This window comes from Salvelinus fontinalis, unplaced genomic scaffold (genome assembly GCF_029448725.1).
Source record: "Salvelinus fontinalis isolate EN_2023a unplaced genomic scaffold, ASM2944872v1 scaffold_0158, whole genome shotgun sequence".
NCBI classification, from domain to species: domain Eukaryota; kingdom Metazoa; phylum Chordata; class Actinopteri; order Salmoniformes; family Salmonidae; genus Salvelinus; species Salvelinus fontinalis.
Window position 1 is genome coordinate 184,551 of NW_026600367.1, and position 17,321 is coordinate 201,871.

Consider the following 17,321-nt stretch of genomic DNA (forward strand, 5'->3'; position numbering starts at 1 on the left):
ATTGTAGTATACTGTGAGCTGGTTGGTATTGTAGTGTACTGTGAGCTGGTTGGTATTGTAGTATACTGTGAGCTCGTTAGTATTGTAGTGTACTGTGAGCTGGTTGGTATTGTAGTATACTGTGAGCTCGTTAGTATTGTAGTGTACTGTGAGCTGGTTGGTATTGTAGCATACTGTGAGCTGGTTGGTATTGTAGTATTCTGTGAGCTGGTTAGTATTGTAGTATTCTGTGAGCTGGTTAGTATTGTAGTATTCTGTGAGCTGGTTGGTACTGTAGTGTAACGTTGTGTGGGCCACTGACTGTAAGTGATTTATTCGCCGGTTGACTGGGTTCTCCGTCTCCCTGCCACAGGAAAGGCTACTATATTCTACAAGCCTTTAGGCTGGTATTCTGAATACGTCCCAAATGGCACCCTATTTCCTTTATAGTGCACTACTTTGAACAGGACCCATAAGGCTCTAGTGAAAAGTAGTGCACTACATAGGGAATAGGGTGCCATTTGGGATGCCCATATGGAAAATATTTAGGTAACATAGAGGCAAGGATAGAAACAGCTGCTAATAAAGCTGGTGGTGGTCTTCCCTTTTCCTCTATTATAAATGAGCATATAGTGTTACAGGAAACACATTATTACTCCAATAATGCAAATAAAGACACATTATTTACCAACGGTAAAGTACAGCAGGACTCATTCATTCACTTCCTGGTTTACAATAGTGTTGTGTTAGATATACCTGGTCTACAATAGTGTTGTGTTAGATGTACCTGGTCTACAATAGTGTTGTGTTAGATGTACCTGGTCTACAATAGTGTTGTGTTAGATGTACCTGGTCTACAATAGTGCTGTGTTAGATGTACCTGGTCTACAATAGTGTTGTGTTAGATGTACCTGGTCTACAATAGTGTTGTGTTAGATGTACCTGGTCTACAATAGTGTTGTGTTAGATGTATCTGGTCTACAATAGTGCTGTGCTAGATGTAACTAACCTTGGTGGTGCCCTGAGGAGTGTCTTGAAGTTAAATGTAGAGTAAACTAGTGTTAGATTCAGATGGACCAAAAGGGCAGAATGGAAAATGTGACATACGTAAGGGATCTTTAGTCATTTTCTGTTCATTTCCTGATGATTGTACATGTTGAATCACCACCGTTTGTCGACACCCAGCAGGTGATCTACCGTGCAGGGCTGTCATTCGTTATAGTTTGTCTTGTCCTTAACTGCTCTGTGGAAGAGCTCTGGTTTTCTTGTCAACAGAAGCTTAACAACCCAGCAGGGGTCTATAACATAACGTCAGCCAGCCAGCTAGCCACCCAGTTATCCAGTAGGTCAGCCAGCCAGCTAGCCATTCAGTCCGCCAGTCAGTCGGCCAGTCAGTCAGCCAGCCAGTCTGTCTGCCAGTCAGCCAGCCAGTCAGCCATTCAGTCCACCAGTCAGTCAGCCAGCCAGTCAGCCAGCCAGTCAGCCATTCAGTCCACCAGTCCGCATGGTCAGCCAGCCAGTCAGTCAGGTACACTAATTCACCAGGGCTCAGAGGGAGACAGGCTGAAGAGAGAGAGAGAGAAAGAGAGAGAGAAAGAGAGAGAGAGAGAGAGAGAGAGAGGGAGAGAGAGAGAGAGAGAGAGAGAGAGAGAGAGAGAGGCTGATTTGTTTACAGCAGCAGTCTGCCTGTCAGTCTCAGGAGAGCTCCTCTAACAGGCCTGCTGTTTCCTGGCTGCCTAGAGATGTCTGATAACAGGCCTGCTGTCTCCATGAATACACAGCAGGGTTTGTTACACAGTGTACTGTGACTATACAAGTGTGAAGATGCTCTTTCTGCACAAGAGAGATTTGCTTATTTGCTCATGGTGGCACAATGCGCGGGATGACGGGATGCCATAGCTCTCTGTTGTTCATGACAGCTAGTATTATAGGTCAGTAAATAAAGAGACATGGATTATTTTCTTCCTCACAACAATGATGTGAAAGTAGAGTACACTGGGGGATAAATCATATATATTTCCTTCCTAGCATATATATTTCCTACATCCTGTCACGCCCTGACCATAGAGAGCTGTTTATTCTCTATGTTGGTTGGGTCGGGGTGTGATTAAGGGTGGGTCATCTAGGGGAATTATATATCTATGTTGGCCTGATATGGTTCCCAATCAGAGGCAGCTGTTTATCGTTGTCTCTGATTGGGGATCATATTTAGGTAGCCATTTCCCCGTTGTATTTGTGGGATCTTGACTACGTTTGTGTCTAGTTGATTTCTGCACTGCATGTAGCTTCACGTTTCCTTTATTCGCTTTATTGTTTTTGTGCTTTAAGTTTCTCTTCCAAATAAAAGGATGGAAACATACCACGCTGCATCTTGGTCCACTCATTTCAACGACCGTGACACATCCGGCCTGTGACTGGGAGTCCCACAGGGTGGCGCACAGCATCGTCCGGGGTAGGCCGTCATTGTAAATAAGAATTTGTTCTTAACTGACTTGCCTAGTTAAATAAAGGTTAAATAAAATAAATAAAAAAATACAGCGAATACAGAGTTCTGGTGTCTTCAGGATTCTGCTGTCATTTATGTTCTCCTACAGTCAGTTTGTACACATCACAATATCTCAGGCCTGGATTATGCTCAGTGTTATTTGGTAGATGACTTAGTGAAAATATATTATATGTATTCGATTGAACATCTATCAAATGGAGATTAATCCATATTCTGACTTGACACGCTCAACATTTAAATGTTTGTTCTTGGATTTTCTGCAGCTTTCCAAGTTAAATAAATGTAAATAAAGGAGCTTTCATCGTGTTTGAAATAATTTACTACTTTTTCCAGCTAGACTTTTAGTCTGAAATCCAGTGAGCATATGAAGTCATGTCTGTGTGAAAGATCAGTTGGTCGGTTGGAAAGCACTGCTTTAAAACACAACGACTACATCCCAAATGGCACCCTATTCCCTATATAGTGCACTAGTCAGAAGTAGTATATAGGGAATAAGGTGCAATTTGGGACGCAACCAACAGCTAGTGCTGCTGCTGTTCCATTGACACTCCACTACTATACTGTTCCATTGATACTCCACTACTATACTGTTCCATTGATACTCCACTACTATACTGTTCCATTGACACTCCACTACTATACTGTTCCATTGATACTCCACTACTATACTGTTCCATTGACACTCCACTACTATACTGTTCCATTGACACTCCACTACTATACTGTTCCATTGATACTCCACTACTATACTGTTCCATTGACACTCCACTACTATACTGTTCCATTGATACTCCACTACTATACTGTTCCATTGACACTCCACTACTATACTGTTCCATTGACACTCCACTACTATACTGTTCCATTGATACTCCACTACTATACTGTTCCATTGATACTCCACTACTATACTGTTCCATTGACACTCCACTACTATACTGTTCCATTGACACTCCACTACTATACTGTTCCATTGATACTCCACTACTATACTGTTCCATTGATACTCCACTACTATACTGTTCCATTGACACTCCACTACTATACTGTTCCATTGACACTCCACTACTATACTGGCTTAATAAAGCATAATAAATGAAATCATCCCAGATAATGAACAGGGTTTACTGTTAGGTGAGGGGTTGAGACTAGGAAAAGAAAAGGTACTCTTTAAGGAAGCATTTACATTCATTATGCTTGAATGTCATTAACCCAGTTTAACCTAATTGGCAAAGCAACAGTGATGAACTGTGAGATTGATGTATAGATGGATGATGAGTGGTTGATGTGTGGATGGATGATGTGTGGTTGATGTATAGATGGATGATGTGTGGTTGATGTATAGATGGATGATGTGTGGTTGATGTATGGATGGATGATGTGTGGTTGATGTATAGATGGATGATGTGTGGTTGATGTATGTATGGATGATGTGTGGTTGATGTATAGATGGATGATGTGTGGTTGATGCATAGATGGATAATGTGTGGTTGATGTATGGATGGATGATGTGTGGTTGATGTATGGATGGATGATGTGTGGTTGATGTATAGATGGATGATGTGTGGTTGATGTATGGATGGATGATGTGTGGTTGATGTATAGATATATAATGTATGGATGGATGATGTGTGGTTGATGTATGGATGGATGATCTGTGGTTGATGTATGGATGGATGAAGTGTGGTCAATGTATGGATGGATGATGTGTGGTTGATGTATAGATGGATAATGTATGGATGGATGATGTGTGGTTGATGTATGGATGGATGATGCGTGGTTGATGCATAGATGGATAATGTATAGATGGATAATGTATGGATGGATGATGTGTGGTTGATGTATGGATGGATGATGTGTGGTTGATGTATAGATGGATGACGTGTGGTTGATGTATGGATGGATGATGTGTGGTTGATGTATAGATGGATGATGTGTGGTTGATGTATAGATGGATGATGTGTGGTTGATGTATGGATGGATAATGTGTGGTTGATGTATGGATGGATGATGTGTGGTTGATGTATAGATGGATGATGTGTGGTTGATGTATAGATGGATGATGTGTGGTTGATGTATGGATGGATAATGTGTGGTTGATGCATAGATGGATGATGTGTGGTTGATGTATGGATGGATGATGTGTGGTTGATGTATGGATGGATAATGTGTGGTTGATGCATAGATGGATGATGTGTGGTTGATGTATAGATGGATGATGTGTGGTTGATGTATGGATGGATAATGTGTGGTTGATGCATAGATGGATAATGTGTGGTTGATGTATGGATGGATGATGTGTGGTTGATGTATAGATGGATGATGTGTGGTTGATGTATGGATGGATAATGTGTGGTTGATGCATAGATGGATGATGTGTGGTTGATGTATAGATGGATGATGTGTGGTTGATGTATAGATGGATGATGTGTGGTTGATGTATAGGATGATGTGTGGTTGATGTATAGGATGATGTGTGGTTGATGTATAGGATGATGTGTGGTTGATGTATGGATGGATGACGTGTGGTTGATGTATGGATGGATGATGTGTGGTTGATGTATGGACGGATGATGTGTGGTTGATGCATGTTTCATGGTAGGCTGTATATACTGTATATAATAACACAACAAGTGTAACACTAGACCAATCAGCAGAGGTATCGATGATGACAAGTTACAGAGAAAGAGACACAGATCAGCATGAATGTATTCTCTGATTTGGTACGTAAATTTCAGTGTTTGTCTGGTTTGACTGGCTATTCCAACCCCTTCATCACTAGATGAATGAGATAAGCCACTGAAACATATTCTGTCTGGAACCTGAAGCTGTCACTAACTTTTTCAGGGGGAAAAGAGATTTGTGTTTGAGGTTGAGGTTGAGGTTAGGAGGAAGCCAACCCACAGTATAATGGACTGTAATTCAGATCCACCCTGGGACTGTAGCCAGGCCAGACACTCTAAATACTAAGCCCAGTTACAGGCCACTTAAAGGGAACTCCATCATAAAACCAGAACTGTGTCCCTAGTGGCACCCTATTCCCTACATAGGGCACTACTTACTGCGTTAGCCTATGACATTGAAGCATTACTTCCTCGTGAGCTCATGTGTTCCGCATTCGACCAATAAGCTTACACGACAGGTTGCCATGACAGCCCACGACTGAAACTGTTGAACACGTGTACCATCCACGTCACAGCAGTACATGAGGGAACACACACACACACACACACACGCACACACACACACAGCACTTCAACACATAACTGAACTTTGCAATCCACATGTGTTAATTTGTGTAAAATGGGATTGGACATGAAAGTGCACAGAATGTCACACCTTGATCTGTTTTTCACCTGTCTTGTGCTTGTCTCCAGGTGTCTCCGAGGAGGTCTCCATTATCTCCTGTGTATTTATTGCTGTGTTTTCTGTCTGTTGCCAGTTCGTCTTCTCCTGTCAAGTCCTACCAGCGTGTTCCCTGTGTTTTCCTGTGCTCTAGTTTTTTGTTTCTCCTAGTCTTCCCAGTTCTGACATTTCTGCCTGTCCTGATCATGCCTGTTGTCCTGTACCTGTCTGACTGATTTGGATTAGGACTGTTTGTCTGTCTTGACCTACCTTTCCCTTGCCCCTTGTTCTATAATAAACTCTGAGACGCGTACTATCCGTCTCCTGTGTCTGTATCTGGCTCTTAGTCTGAGCCGTGATACAGAAGCCCTTTATATTGTGGTAGGTCTCCCTTGTAAAAGAGGTATTCTGACCTCTATGGAACTTATTGGATAAATCAAAGTTCCATAAAAAGTAAAGGTTGCAGGCCACTCACCTCGTAAACAGAGGAAGGTGAGGAAGTCCTCAGTCTTGGGCTTGTGTCTGGTGAGGTCGCTGAGGGGAGAGGTGGGGCTAGGGGGCAAGAGGGTCTCAGACAGCTTGATCGGCGTGGCACTGGGGGAGCTGGGCTGAGACTGGGCAAACTTCCTCTGAGCCTGCAGCCGTGGTCTGGCAAGGGAGAGAAGAGACATATTTACATTTACATTCTATGGGCCCTGGTAGTAAACTAGTGCACTGAATAGGGAATAGGGTGTCATTTGGGACTCAGTATAAGAGATGAGACAGATATCAATATTACCCGGTTACAAATATCCAATTGATTCACTGGGCCAATAAATGGAAGTAATTAGAATATTACTGCCTCCTTCAGTTGATAAGCTCTCTCTCTGTCTCTCTCTCTCTTCAGTTGATAAGCTCTCTCTCTGTCTCTCTCTCTCTTCAGTTGATAAGCTCTCTCTCTGTCTCTCTCTTCAGTTGATAAGCTCTCTCTCTGTCTTTCTCGCTCTGCCTTCAGTTGATAAGCTCTCTCTCTGTCTCTCTCTCTTCAGTTGATAAGCTCTCTCTCTGTCTCTCTCTCTCTCTCTCTTCAGTTGATAAGCTCTCTCTCTGTCTCTCTCTCTCTCTCTTCAGTTGATAAGCTCTCTCTATGTCTCTCTCTCTCTCTCTCTTCAGTTGATAAGCTCTCTCTCTGTCTCTCTCTCTTCAGTTGATAAGCTCTCTCTATGTCTCTCTCTCTCTCTCTCTTCAGTTGATAAGCTCTCTCTCTCTCTTCAGTTGATAAGCTCTCTCTCTCTCTTCAGTTGATTAGCTCTCTCGCGCGGGCCGGGCGCAGTGCGCACTGACCAGGTCGCTAGGTGTACGGTGTTTATCCCCCGACACATTGGTGCGGCTGGCTTCCGGGTTGGATGCGCGCTGTGAGAAAAGACAGTAACTACTAACAATTGGATACCACGAAATTGGGGAGAAAAAGAGGGTAAAAAAAACATACATATTTTTGTTTTAAAGAAAAAAAGAAAAGCTCTCTCTCGCTCTTCAGTTGATAAGCTCTCTCTCTCTCTTCAGTTGATAAGCTCTCTCTTTTCAGTTGATAAGCTCTCTCTCTCTTCAGTTGATAAGCTCTCTCTCTCTTCAGTTGATAAGCTCTCTCTCTCTCTTCAGTTGATAAGCTCTCTCTCTCTCTTCAGTTGATAAGCTCTCTCTCTCTCTTCAGTTGATAAGCTCTCTCTCTCTTTTCAGTTGATAAGCTCTCTCTCGCTCTTCAGTTGATAAGCTCTCTCTCTCTTCAGTTGATAAGCTCTCTCTCTCTTCAGTTGATAAGCTCTCTCTCTCTCTCTCTCTTCAGTTGATAAGCTCTCTCTAAGTGTGATCTCAGCATCTCCTTCCTGACTAAATTAGGTCAATACTACCCCCAGAGCTCTGGTCAAAAGTAGTGCACTATGCAGGGAATAGGGTGCCATTTGAAACATAGACACTGTCTTTTGGTGGGCTTTGTTTTCAGCACCACAGAAACACAGACTGTCACAAACACTGGCTGTTGTTTTAGATGTTTTTGAATATGATAAAAACAGTTGTAAAAACATTGGTAGTTGTTTTATTAGATTTGGACTTGGCAGAGTGGAGCAACAGGACAGTTGGCTATCACACAGCCCGGTCTGATTGGCTGCCAATAGGAGACAGCCGGTGGACAGCAGGAGGACAGTACACTACACAACGTCCCTTCTTACCAGCCCCTCCCTGGTCCAAACAGTAACACAGTGCCCAGACCACAACAGTCCAATCCTCCTGTTCTCGTACACACTCAGATCACAGCACTATAACATATTGTTGTTCTGAGTAAAACAAGCTTTTATTTGGGGTTCTGATAGGGTAAGACTGTTGAACTAAGCTTATAAGGCATTTATAACTTATATTATTCAAGAATCAATAAATATATATCATTCATGTAAGGCCAAAAATATATGTACCAATCCCAGATTGCCCATTTAACACATTTTAACCACATTGTAATACAGGGAGGGGTCACCTCTTTCTGACGGGATCGTCCCCTGAATACTCGCTGCTGCCATCGTTGCTTTGAGACGAGCAGCGTGTGCACTCAGCTTTACCGTTGACTGCCGGTATCCCTGCCTTTGGTCCAGACCGGCAGCCATGGCTGTGTGGGAAAGAGCCTGTTGGTCAGGGAGAGGGACATCAGTTACAATCAACACTAACTGACATGTCAAAGGTGCAGAATCGAATTCACTAGCTAGGCCTACAGCCATTGAACTTTGTTTTTAAAAGATAAAGTAGGAAAGTGTCAGGGGAATCAATCCCATGTTGCACACGGCCGTTTCACTTTGTAACGATGCAAAGTTATATTCCATGACGCAGAAGCATTATCCCAAACCATCAGGCAATCTGGCTTGGCAAGAAGACAGCCTTTCAACATTCTCAAATGTGTTTCTGTTCATTCTGAACAGACAGATGGTGGTACTGAATGTGATTATTGTTTAACATCTTTTTATCAGTACCAATACCAATTAAACATTTCTGATATTCTTTTTAAGCACTTGTTTGCTATACTTGGCTGATGCATTTACTACTGTAATAATACTGTCTATAGCCAGCAAAATATCCAAGTTGAACTAAACCAAAAGCCCTGTCATTGTTCATCATTGTTCTAAGTCAAGGGTTGGCAAACCTTTTGGCTTGAGTGCCACATCGAGATTTTGAAATTCAACGGAGGGATGCATTTTTTGGGGGAACAATTGTTTGTTAAAATCTATTTGCGGGGGCCTCCCCAAGTCTAAGGCATCACTACAGACCCAGGTTCTATCCCAGGCCGGTCGTGACTGGGAGACCCATGAGGCGGCGCACAATTGGCCCAGCATCGTCCCGGTTAGGAGAGGGTTTGGCAGGCCGAGATTTCCTTGTCCCATCGCGCTCTAGCGACTCCTGTGGCGGGCCCGGCGCAGTGCACGCTGACATGGTCGCCAGGTGTACGGTGTTTCCTCCGACACATTGGTGCTGCTGGCTTCCGGGTTAAGCAGGCATTGTGTCAAGAAGCAGTGCGGCTTGGCTGGGTCGTGTTTTGGAGGACGCACGGCTCTCGACCTTCGCCTCTACCGAGTCCGTACGGGAGTTGCAACGATGGGACAAGACTGTAACTACCAAACTGGACACAACGAAATTATGGAGAAAAAAGGGGGCCGGATTGAAGTGCCCGTGGGCCGTATTCCCCCCCCCCCCCCCCCCCCCTTGTTCTAAGTTGTTGATCGTTGTTGAGGACATAAATACATGCAGCGAGCACAGAAACAGAAGTCGTCTGTCGGTGTTGCTGTACTTGGGTCTGCTCAAAGTGTCTGTGTCCCAAATGGCACCCTATTCCATATTTAGTGCAAGGCCAATATGTCTCTGGTAAAAAGTAGCGCACTATATAGGGCATAGGGTGCCATTTGTCAGGGAATGGCTCGTTCCTGTACCAGAACACCAGGTACTGCTGGTGATTTGCCTGCGGTCCCATTGATAATGAACTGAGGGACACTGAGCTGAATGTTAGAGCGTTTCAATGCTGTAAGATTGACAATCAGACTGATTCTGTCTGTGCGTGTGCGTGTGTGTGTGCGTGTGTGGGTGCATGCATGCATGTGTCTCTCTCTGCATGCATGTGTCTCTCTCTACATGTGTGTGCATGTGTGTGTGCGTGTGTGGGTGCATGCATGCATGTGTCTCTCTCTACATGTGTGTGCATGTGTGTGTATGTGTGTCCACGTGCCAGTGTATGTTTGTGTGTGTGCGCAAGGTCTGCGTGTGTGTGTGTACATGTGTGTGTAGGAGAGCCCATTAGAGAGAAATTAATCAGACAGGAAGTCCACAGTAAAAGCCACAGAAGGGGGCATTATCCAAGACATAATGTACTTTACTAATAGATAGTCACTGTAATCATGGCAGAGTTATAATATTCCTAATGGCCCATTGAACTAGAGAAATAACTGAAATTAGCACTGCACTCGTGTAACACTGGCAATGGGGACCTTGCATAGCTTTTATCCAGAGGATGAATAATGTTCGTACGCCGGTAGTGACTGAGATTTAGTGTTCATCAGTTTATTATGTCTGACAGTTTGTTGACTATGTTTGATATTTTTATTTAACCTTTATTTAAATAGGCAAGCCAGTTAAGAACAAATTCTTATTTACAATGACGGCCTACCCTGGTGAAAACACGGACGACGCTGTGCACCGCCCTATGGGATTCCCAATCACGGCCAGTTGTGATACAGGCTGGATTCGAACCAGGGTGTCTGTAGTGAAGCCTCAAATCATTCTTCTATCTGTGGTGTAAAGGAGCATGCTTCTGTAGCACAGTCGATGGTGCTCTGGGCTTCAGGCCAGAAGGTTGAGGGTTCAAGCTGCACTCCCCTGCCTGTTTCATTTATTTGGTGTTACTGTACAAATTATTGGCATAATCAATCAATCAAATGTATTTATGAAGCCCTTTTTAACATCAGCCGATGTCACAAAGTGCTTATACAGAAACCCAGTCTTAAACACCAAACAGCAAGCAATGCAGATGTAGAAGCACGGTGTCTAGGAAAAACTCCCTAGAAAGGCAGGAACCTAGGAAGAAAACCTAGAGAGGAACCAGGCTCTGAGGGGTGGCCAGTCCTCTTCTGGCTGTGCCGGGCGGAGATTAGAAGAGTACAAGTGGATGAGTACAAATTAATAGTGCACATAGGAAAGAGGGAAAAGGAGGAAGTGATTTATACACAAATCTAATCTAATCTAGTCTAATCTAATCTGATTTGAGAATTAATCTGAAACATTTGCACTTTTTGAGAATTAAAAAAATATATATTTTAGATATTAGATATTTGTGTGAAAATGGGATATTTTCTGTGCAGGAATGCCATGCGTTGTCTCTTAGCGGTGTTAAGTGCAGTGAAACACATTAAACCCAGAGATAATAATATCTTCATGCATAGGGAGAATCCTGCTGAGGTTCAGAAGTGGCCTGGAGTGGCACGGTGGAGAGGCTGAGCACAGTACTTCCATATCCTGACTCAAATGCCAATCAGTCACAAACATCAGAAGAGAGTCTGAACAGAAAGTCAACAAAGAGAAAAAGAGGGAGGCATCCAAAATGGCACACTCTTCCCTACATAGTGCACTACTTTGGACCAGGGCCCCTAGGGAAAAGGGCCTAAATAGAGAAAAGGATGCCATTTGGGATGCATACAGGGAAAAGAGGAATTCCCCTCCCCAACTTGTCACTGTGGGTAAACAGCCAGAGAAGACATGTCACTGTAGAGAAGAGAAGCCAAAATGGAAGCATCTACTTGTGTTTGCAGCGTTCACTTCCTGCTCCGTTTGTGTTATTCCCAGATGAGTGTATCTGATCTTTAGAGCCTGTCTGAATAGCATGATGCTTTTCCTACTGTTCCTTTGTGTCTAGGTGTGCATTCCAAACGGCACCCTGTACCCTTTATTAGTGAACCAGGACTCTACGGGCCGTGGTCAAAAGTAGTGCACTACATATGGGGAATAGGGTTCCATTTGAGATGCATCCTAAGCGTTTAGAGCCTGTCTGACTCTGAATGCGTTGGTGTTTGGTTAGAAAGAATGAATCATTTCATCTTCTCTTTCGCATAAAACAGTCTAAAGCCTTTTTCCTGTCTGCTCAGAATACTCTATATCCATCCATCAGTGGTGTTTATATGGATAGGGCAGGTCCTGCGGTGTTTATCTGGATAGGGCAGGTCCTGTGGTGTTTATCTGGATAGAGCAGGTCCTGTGGTGTTGACCTAGATAGGGCAGGTCCTGCGGTGTTTATCTGGATAGGGCAGGTCCTGTGGTGTTTATCTGGATAGGGTAGGTCCTGCGGTGTTTATCTGGACAGGCCAGGTCCTGTGGTGTTTATCTGGATAATCCAGGTCATCTGGTGTTTATCTGGACAGGCCAGGTCCTGCGGTGTTTATCTGGATAGGGCAGGTCCTGCGGTGTTTATCTGGATAGGGCAGGTCCTGTGGTGTTTATCTGGATAGGCCAGGTCCTGTGGTGTTGACCTAGATAGGGCAGGTCATCTGGTGTTTATCTGGATAGGGCAGGTCCTGTGGTGTTTATCTGGATAGGGCAGGTCCTGTGGTGTTTATCTGGATAGGGCAGGTCCTGTGGTGTTTATCTGGATAGGGCAGGTCCTGCGGTGTTTATCTGGACAGGCCAGGTCATCTGGTGTTTATCTGGATAGGCCAGGTCCTGTGGTGTTTATCTGGACAGGCCAGGTCATCTGGTGTTTATCTGGATAGGGCAGGTCCTGTGGTGTTTATCTGGATAGGGTAGGTCCTGCGGTGTTTATCTGGACAGGCCAGGTCCTGTGGTGTTTATCTGGATAGGGCAGGTCCTGTGGTGTTTATCTGGACAGGCCAGGTCATCTGGTGTTTATCTGGATAGGGCAGGTCCTGTGGTGTTTATCTGGACAGGCCAGGTCATCTGGTGTTGACCTAGATAGGGCAGGTCATCTGGTGTTTATCTGGATAGGGCAGGTCATCTGGTGTTTATCTGGATAGGGCAGGTCCTGTGGTGTTGACCTGGATAGGGCAGGTCATCTGGATAGGCCAGGTTGGAAAATTATAATATTGTACTATATGAACAGGGGGCTATTTCACAAGGAGGTATAACATGGTATTTGTGAATACCAAAATGAACCTATTCTTTCTCACTTCTTATGGTAAGAAACCAGACTAACCGCTGCGCTCACGTTTCGTTAAGTGAAACAGAATTTGATCTCACGAGGTCTGGCTGGTTTGATGAGGCTAAAGAAATGGACTGTGCTGGAGAACCATTTAGGAACAAGTATGCTGTGGATGTGCTAGAAAGAGAAACGGTCAACACAAGTGTCATTTCTAAGGCAATGCAGGCTATTGTTGAAGGCCCACTGACAATGGCTTCCTCCCAAATGGAACCCTATTCTCCCATAGGGATCTGGTCAAAAGTAGTGCACTACATAGGGAGATAGGGTGCCCATTTGGGATGTAGCCATTGTGACAATTAACAGCTACAGGCGAGAGACTCACCGTTGATGTTTCCTGTGCCGAGGCCATCTGTCACCTTGTTCCTCTGGGTGTTCTTAAACTCCTTCAGAGAAAGGTAGAGCACCTTCCTCACCTCGCGCTCCTCTAACCACGGAATACCATCGCTGTCGTCCTGAGAATGGAAGGGGGACAGACAGGGTTAGCGATGTCCGCTTATTGTAGCAAACGCCAAGGTCTCAGAGAGGGAAGAACATCATAACTGTTTTCACAACTTGTATCTGTCCCAAACTGGCACCCTGTTCCTTATATAGTGCACTACTTATCCTCATAGGCCCTGGTTAAAGGTAGTGCACTATATAGGGAATAGGGAGCCATATTGGGCTGAAACCTTTTTCATTCAGTGAATGAAACTGATGTTTTCTGACAGTGAGATGGGAGCCTAACACACACACACACACACACACACACACACACACACACACACACACACACACACACACACACACACACACACACACACACACACACACACACACACACACACACACACACACACACACACACACACACACACACACAGCAGCTGGGCCAGGTAAGAGCCAACAATTAGTCATATAATATAATGGTTTCATTTGTTCCTTTCAAAGCAAGTCCTGCAGGCTCTAGTTTTATCTTATCTTGATTATTGTCCAGTGCTGCTAGGAAAGACCTAGTTAAGCTGCAGCTGGCCCAGAACAGAGCGGCACGTCTTGATCTTCACTGTAATCCGAGGGATAATATCCATACCATGTAGTCTCTCTTGGTTAAGAGTTGAGGAGAGACTGAATGCATCAATTCTTATTTTTCTAAGAAACATTCATGTGTTGAAAATTACAAATTGTTTGTATAATCAACTTACACACAGCACTGACACACTTTTCAGTCCCCAAATCCAGAACAAGTTCAAGAAAGCGTACAGTATTACACAGAGCCATGATTGCATCCGTTCCATCTCATATTGCTCAAATAAACAGCAAACCTGCTTTCAAAAAACAGATATAATAACACCTCACAACACCTCTCCTCTATTTGACCCAGATATTGTGTGTATATCTACTGATATGTGACATTTATTTTAATTTTATTTATTTATTTATTTTTCTCCCCTTTTCCCCCCAATTTTCGTGGTATCCAATCGCTAGTAATTACTATCTTGTCTCATCGCTACAACTCCCGTACGGGCTCGGGAGAGACGAAGGTCGAAAGCCATGCGTCCTCCGAAGCACAACCCAACTAAGCCGCACTGCTTCTTAACACAGCGCGCCTCCAACCCGGAAGCCAGCCGCACCAATGTGTCGGAGGAAACACCGTGCACCTGGCCCCCTTGGTTAGCGCGCACTGCGCCCGGCCCGCCACAGGAGTCGCTGGAGCGCGATGAGACAAGGATATCCCTACCGGCCAAACCCTCCCTAACCCGGACGACGCTAAGCCAATTGTGCGTCGCCCCACGGACCTCCCGGTCGCGGCCGGCTGCGACAGAGCCTGGGCGCGAACCCAGAGACTCTGGTGGCGCAGCTAGCACTGCGATGCAGTGCTCTAGACCACTGCGCCACCCGGGAGGCCGATATGAGACTTTTTTAATGTATGTAGTTCTGTCGTTGAGCTGTTCTTGTCTGTTAATGTTCTGTATTATGTCATATTTCATGTTCTGTGTGGACCCCTTTCTCAACAGCTAACAGGGATCCTAATAAAATACAAATACCAATGCCTGTCACCTTGAGCTGAGCCTGTCCTACACAGAGTAAGTCCCTTTCAGCTGTTGGGCTGCGTCCCAAAAGCCAGCCCATTCCCTATATAGTGCACTACTTTTTTACCAAAGCTCTTTGGACCTTGGCTAAAAGTAGTGCACTATGTAGGGAATAGGCTACTTTTTGGAACACAACCTTGCTCCACACATCTCCTCCCTTCGGACCTTAGATGTGGAAATTACCCAGAGAGCTTTTCAGGAACAAAGCATTGAAGCAATGCCCTGGGTAAGATGTATCGCAGGCAGTCGGGCAGCCTCCCTGTGTGTGACTACAGAGCTGGGTTACGTCCAAAATGGCACCCTGTTCCCTATATAGGGCCACTACTGACCCATATAGCTCTGGTCAAAAGTAGTGCACTTAAATGGTAATAGGATGCCATTTGGGATGTAGTATCCCTCGTCTCATTTCTGGGTGTTTGTTCTATAAATCACAGGCTTTCATCTCTCAGCCTGCGGCTCAAATCACACCCAGGGCTCTGGTCAAAAGTAGTGCACTAGGTAGGGAATAGGGTGCCATTTGGGATGCACTGACTCAGACAGACACAGTTTGAAATAGTATTTGTTCAGCTGGAGAGCACCTGGCTGAAATGTCTATGACACATCAAATCAGAGAGACTGGACAAAGCTGTTCAACGGGAAAACAAGGAACCAAACTGGACGTGGGGGGTTTTCTCTCTCTCTCTCAACTAGTCAACTTTCATCTCGGTACTGACAAAATGGAAATGAACCCTGAACCACATGTACAGTAATGCATGCATCATATAGACTAATGTGTCCTTCGGCCGTGTGTCGGTCTTGAGACTCAAGCCCCTTCAGCACAGTAGTAAGTCTAACTAGGCACCAGTCAAGGCCAGACAGTCTATACTGTATAACATGTACAAACAGAGAGTCATTGCAAACACTTGATATGAAAATGCTGTTGAACTTGAAATCATCTGTTAGAGAGTTAGCCGCAGGGTACGTGTCAGAGAGGGTTTCCAACAGGCTGAATTGTGTTGTTATAGCACACACTGCCTGTCGGTGAACTGTAGTGGCCGTATCCCAAATCGCACCCTATTCCCTATATAAGACACTACTGCTGACCAGGGACAATAGAGCTCTCTGGCTGCCATTTGGGACGCACGCCACAGTGTTTGAACAGCATACATTCCTCCCCCAGAAGCTGTTCCTGTGTGGATCTCCCCTCTTCCTGTTCCTGTGTGGATCTCCCGTCATCCTGTTCCTGTGTGGATCTCCCCTCTTCCTGTTCCTGTGTGGATCTCCCCTCTTCCTGTTCCTGTGTGGATCTCCCCTCTTCCTGTTCCTGTATGGATCTCCCCTCTTCCTGTTCCTATGTGGATCTCCCCTCTTCCTGTTCCTATGTGGATCTCCCCTCTTCCTGTTCCTATGTGGATCTCCCCTCTTCCTGTTCCTGTGTGGATCTCCCCTCTTCCTGTTCCTGTGTGGATCTCCCCTCTTCCTGTTCCTGTGTGGATCTCCCCTCTTCCTGTTCCTGTATGGATCTCCCCTCTTCCTGTTCCTGTGTGGATCTCCCCTCTTCCTGTTCCTGTGTGGATCTCCCCTCTTCCTGTTCCTGTATGGATCTCCCCTCTTCCTGTTCCTGTATGGATCTCCCCTCTTCCTGTTCCTGTGTGGATCTCCCCTCTTCCTGTTCCTGTGTGGATCTCCCCTCTTCCTGTTCCTGTATGGATCTCCCCTCTTCCTGTTCCTGTGTGGATCTCCCCTCTTCCTGTTCCTGTGTGGATCTCCCCTCTTCCTGTTCCTGTGTGGATCTCCCCTCTTCCTGTTCCTGTGTGGATCTCCCCTCTTCCTGTTCCTGTGTGGATCTCCCCTCTTCCTGTTCCTGTGTGGATCTCCCCTCTTCCTGTTCCTGTATGGATCTCCCCTCTTCCTGTTCCTGTGTGGATCTCCCCTCTTCCTGTTCCTGTGTGGATCTCCCCTCTTCTTGTTCCTGTGTGGATCTCCCCTCTTCCTGTTCCTGTGTGGATCTCCCCTCTTCCTGTTCCTGTGTGTATCTCCCCTCTTCCTGTTCCTGTGTGGATCTCCCCTCTTCCTGTTCCTGTGTGGATCTCCCCTCTTCCTGTTCCTGTGTGGATCTCCCCTCTTCCTGTTCCTGTGTGGATCTCCCCTCTTCCTGTTCCACATATGTAGGCTATTCCAGCTGAACCGCGTGACCCACATCTCTACACACACACACACACACACACACACACAC

At 45.2% G+C, this 17,321-nt stretch overlaps 1 protein-coding gene across 2 annotated transcripts in view; it reads right to left on the reverse strand.

Moving 5' to 3' along the window:
• Positions 1-17,321, reverse strand: part of LOC129843747 (protein Jumonji-like) — a 114,951-nt gene that overhangs the window by 47,135 nt on the left and 50,495 nt on the right. For both annotated transcript variants that reach the window (XM_055912329.1, XM_055912328.1), the window contains exons 2-4: positions 13,363-13,492; positions 8,334-8,478; positions 6,306-6,478 (exon numbers count right to left, since the gene is read on the reverse strand). In XM_055912329.1, coding sequence (XP_055768304.1) covers positions 6,306-6,478; positions 8,334-8,478; positions 13,363-13,492 — 448 coding nt within the window. The remainder of the gene's footprint in view (positions 1-6,305; positions 6,479-8,333; positions 8,479-13,362; positions 13,493-17,321) is intronic.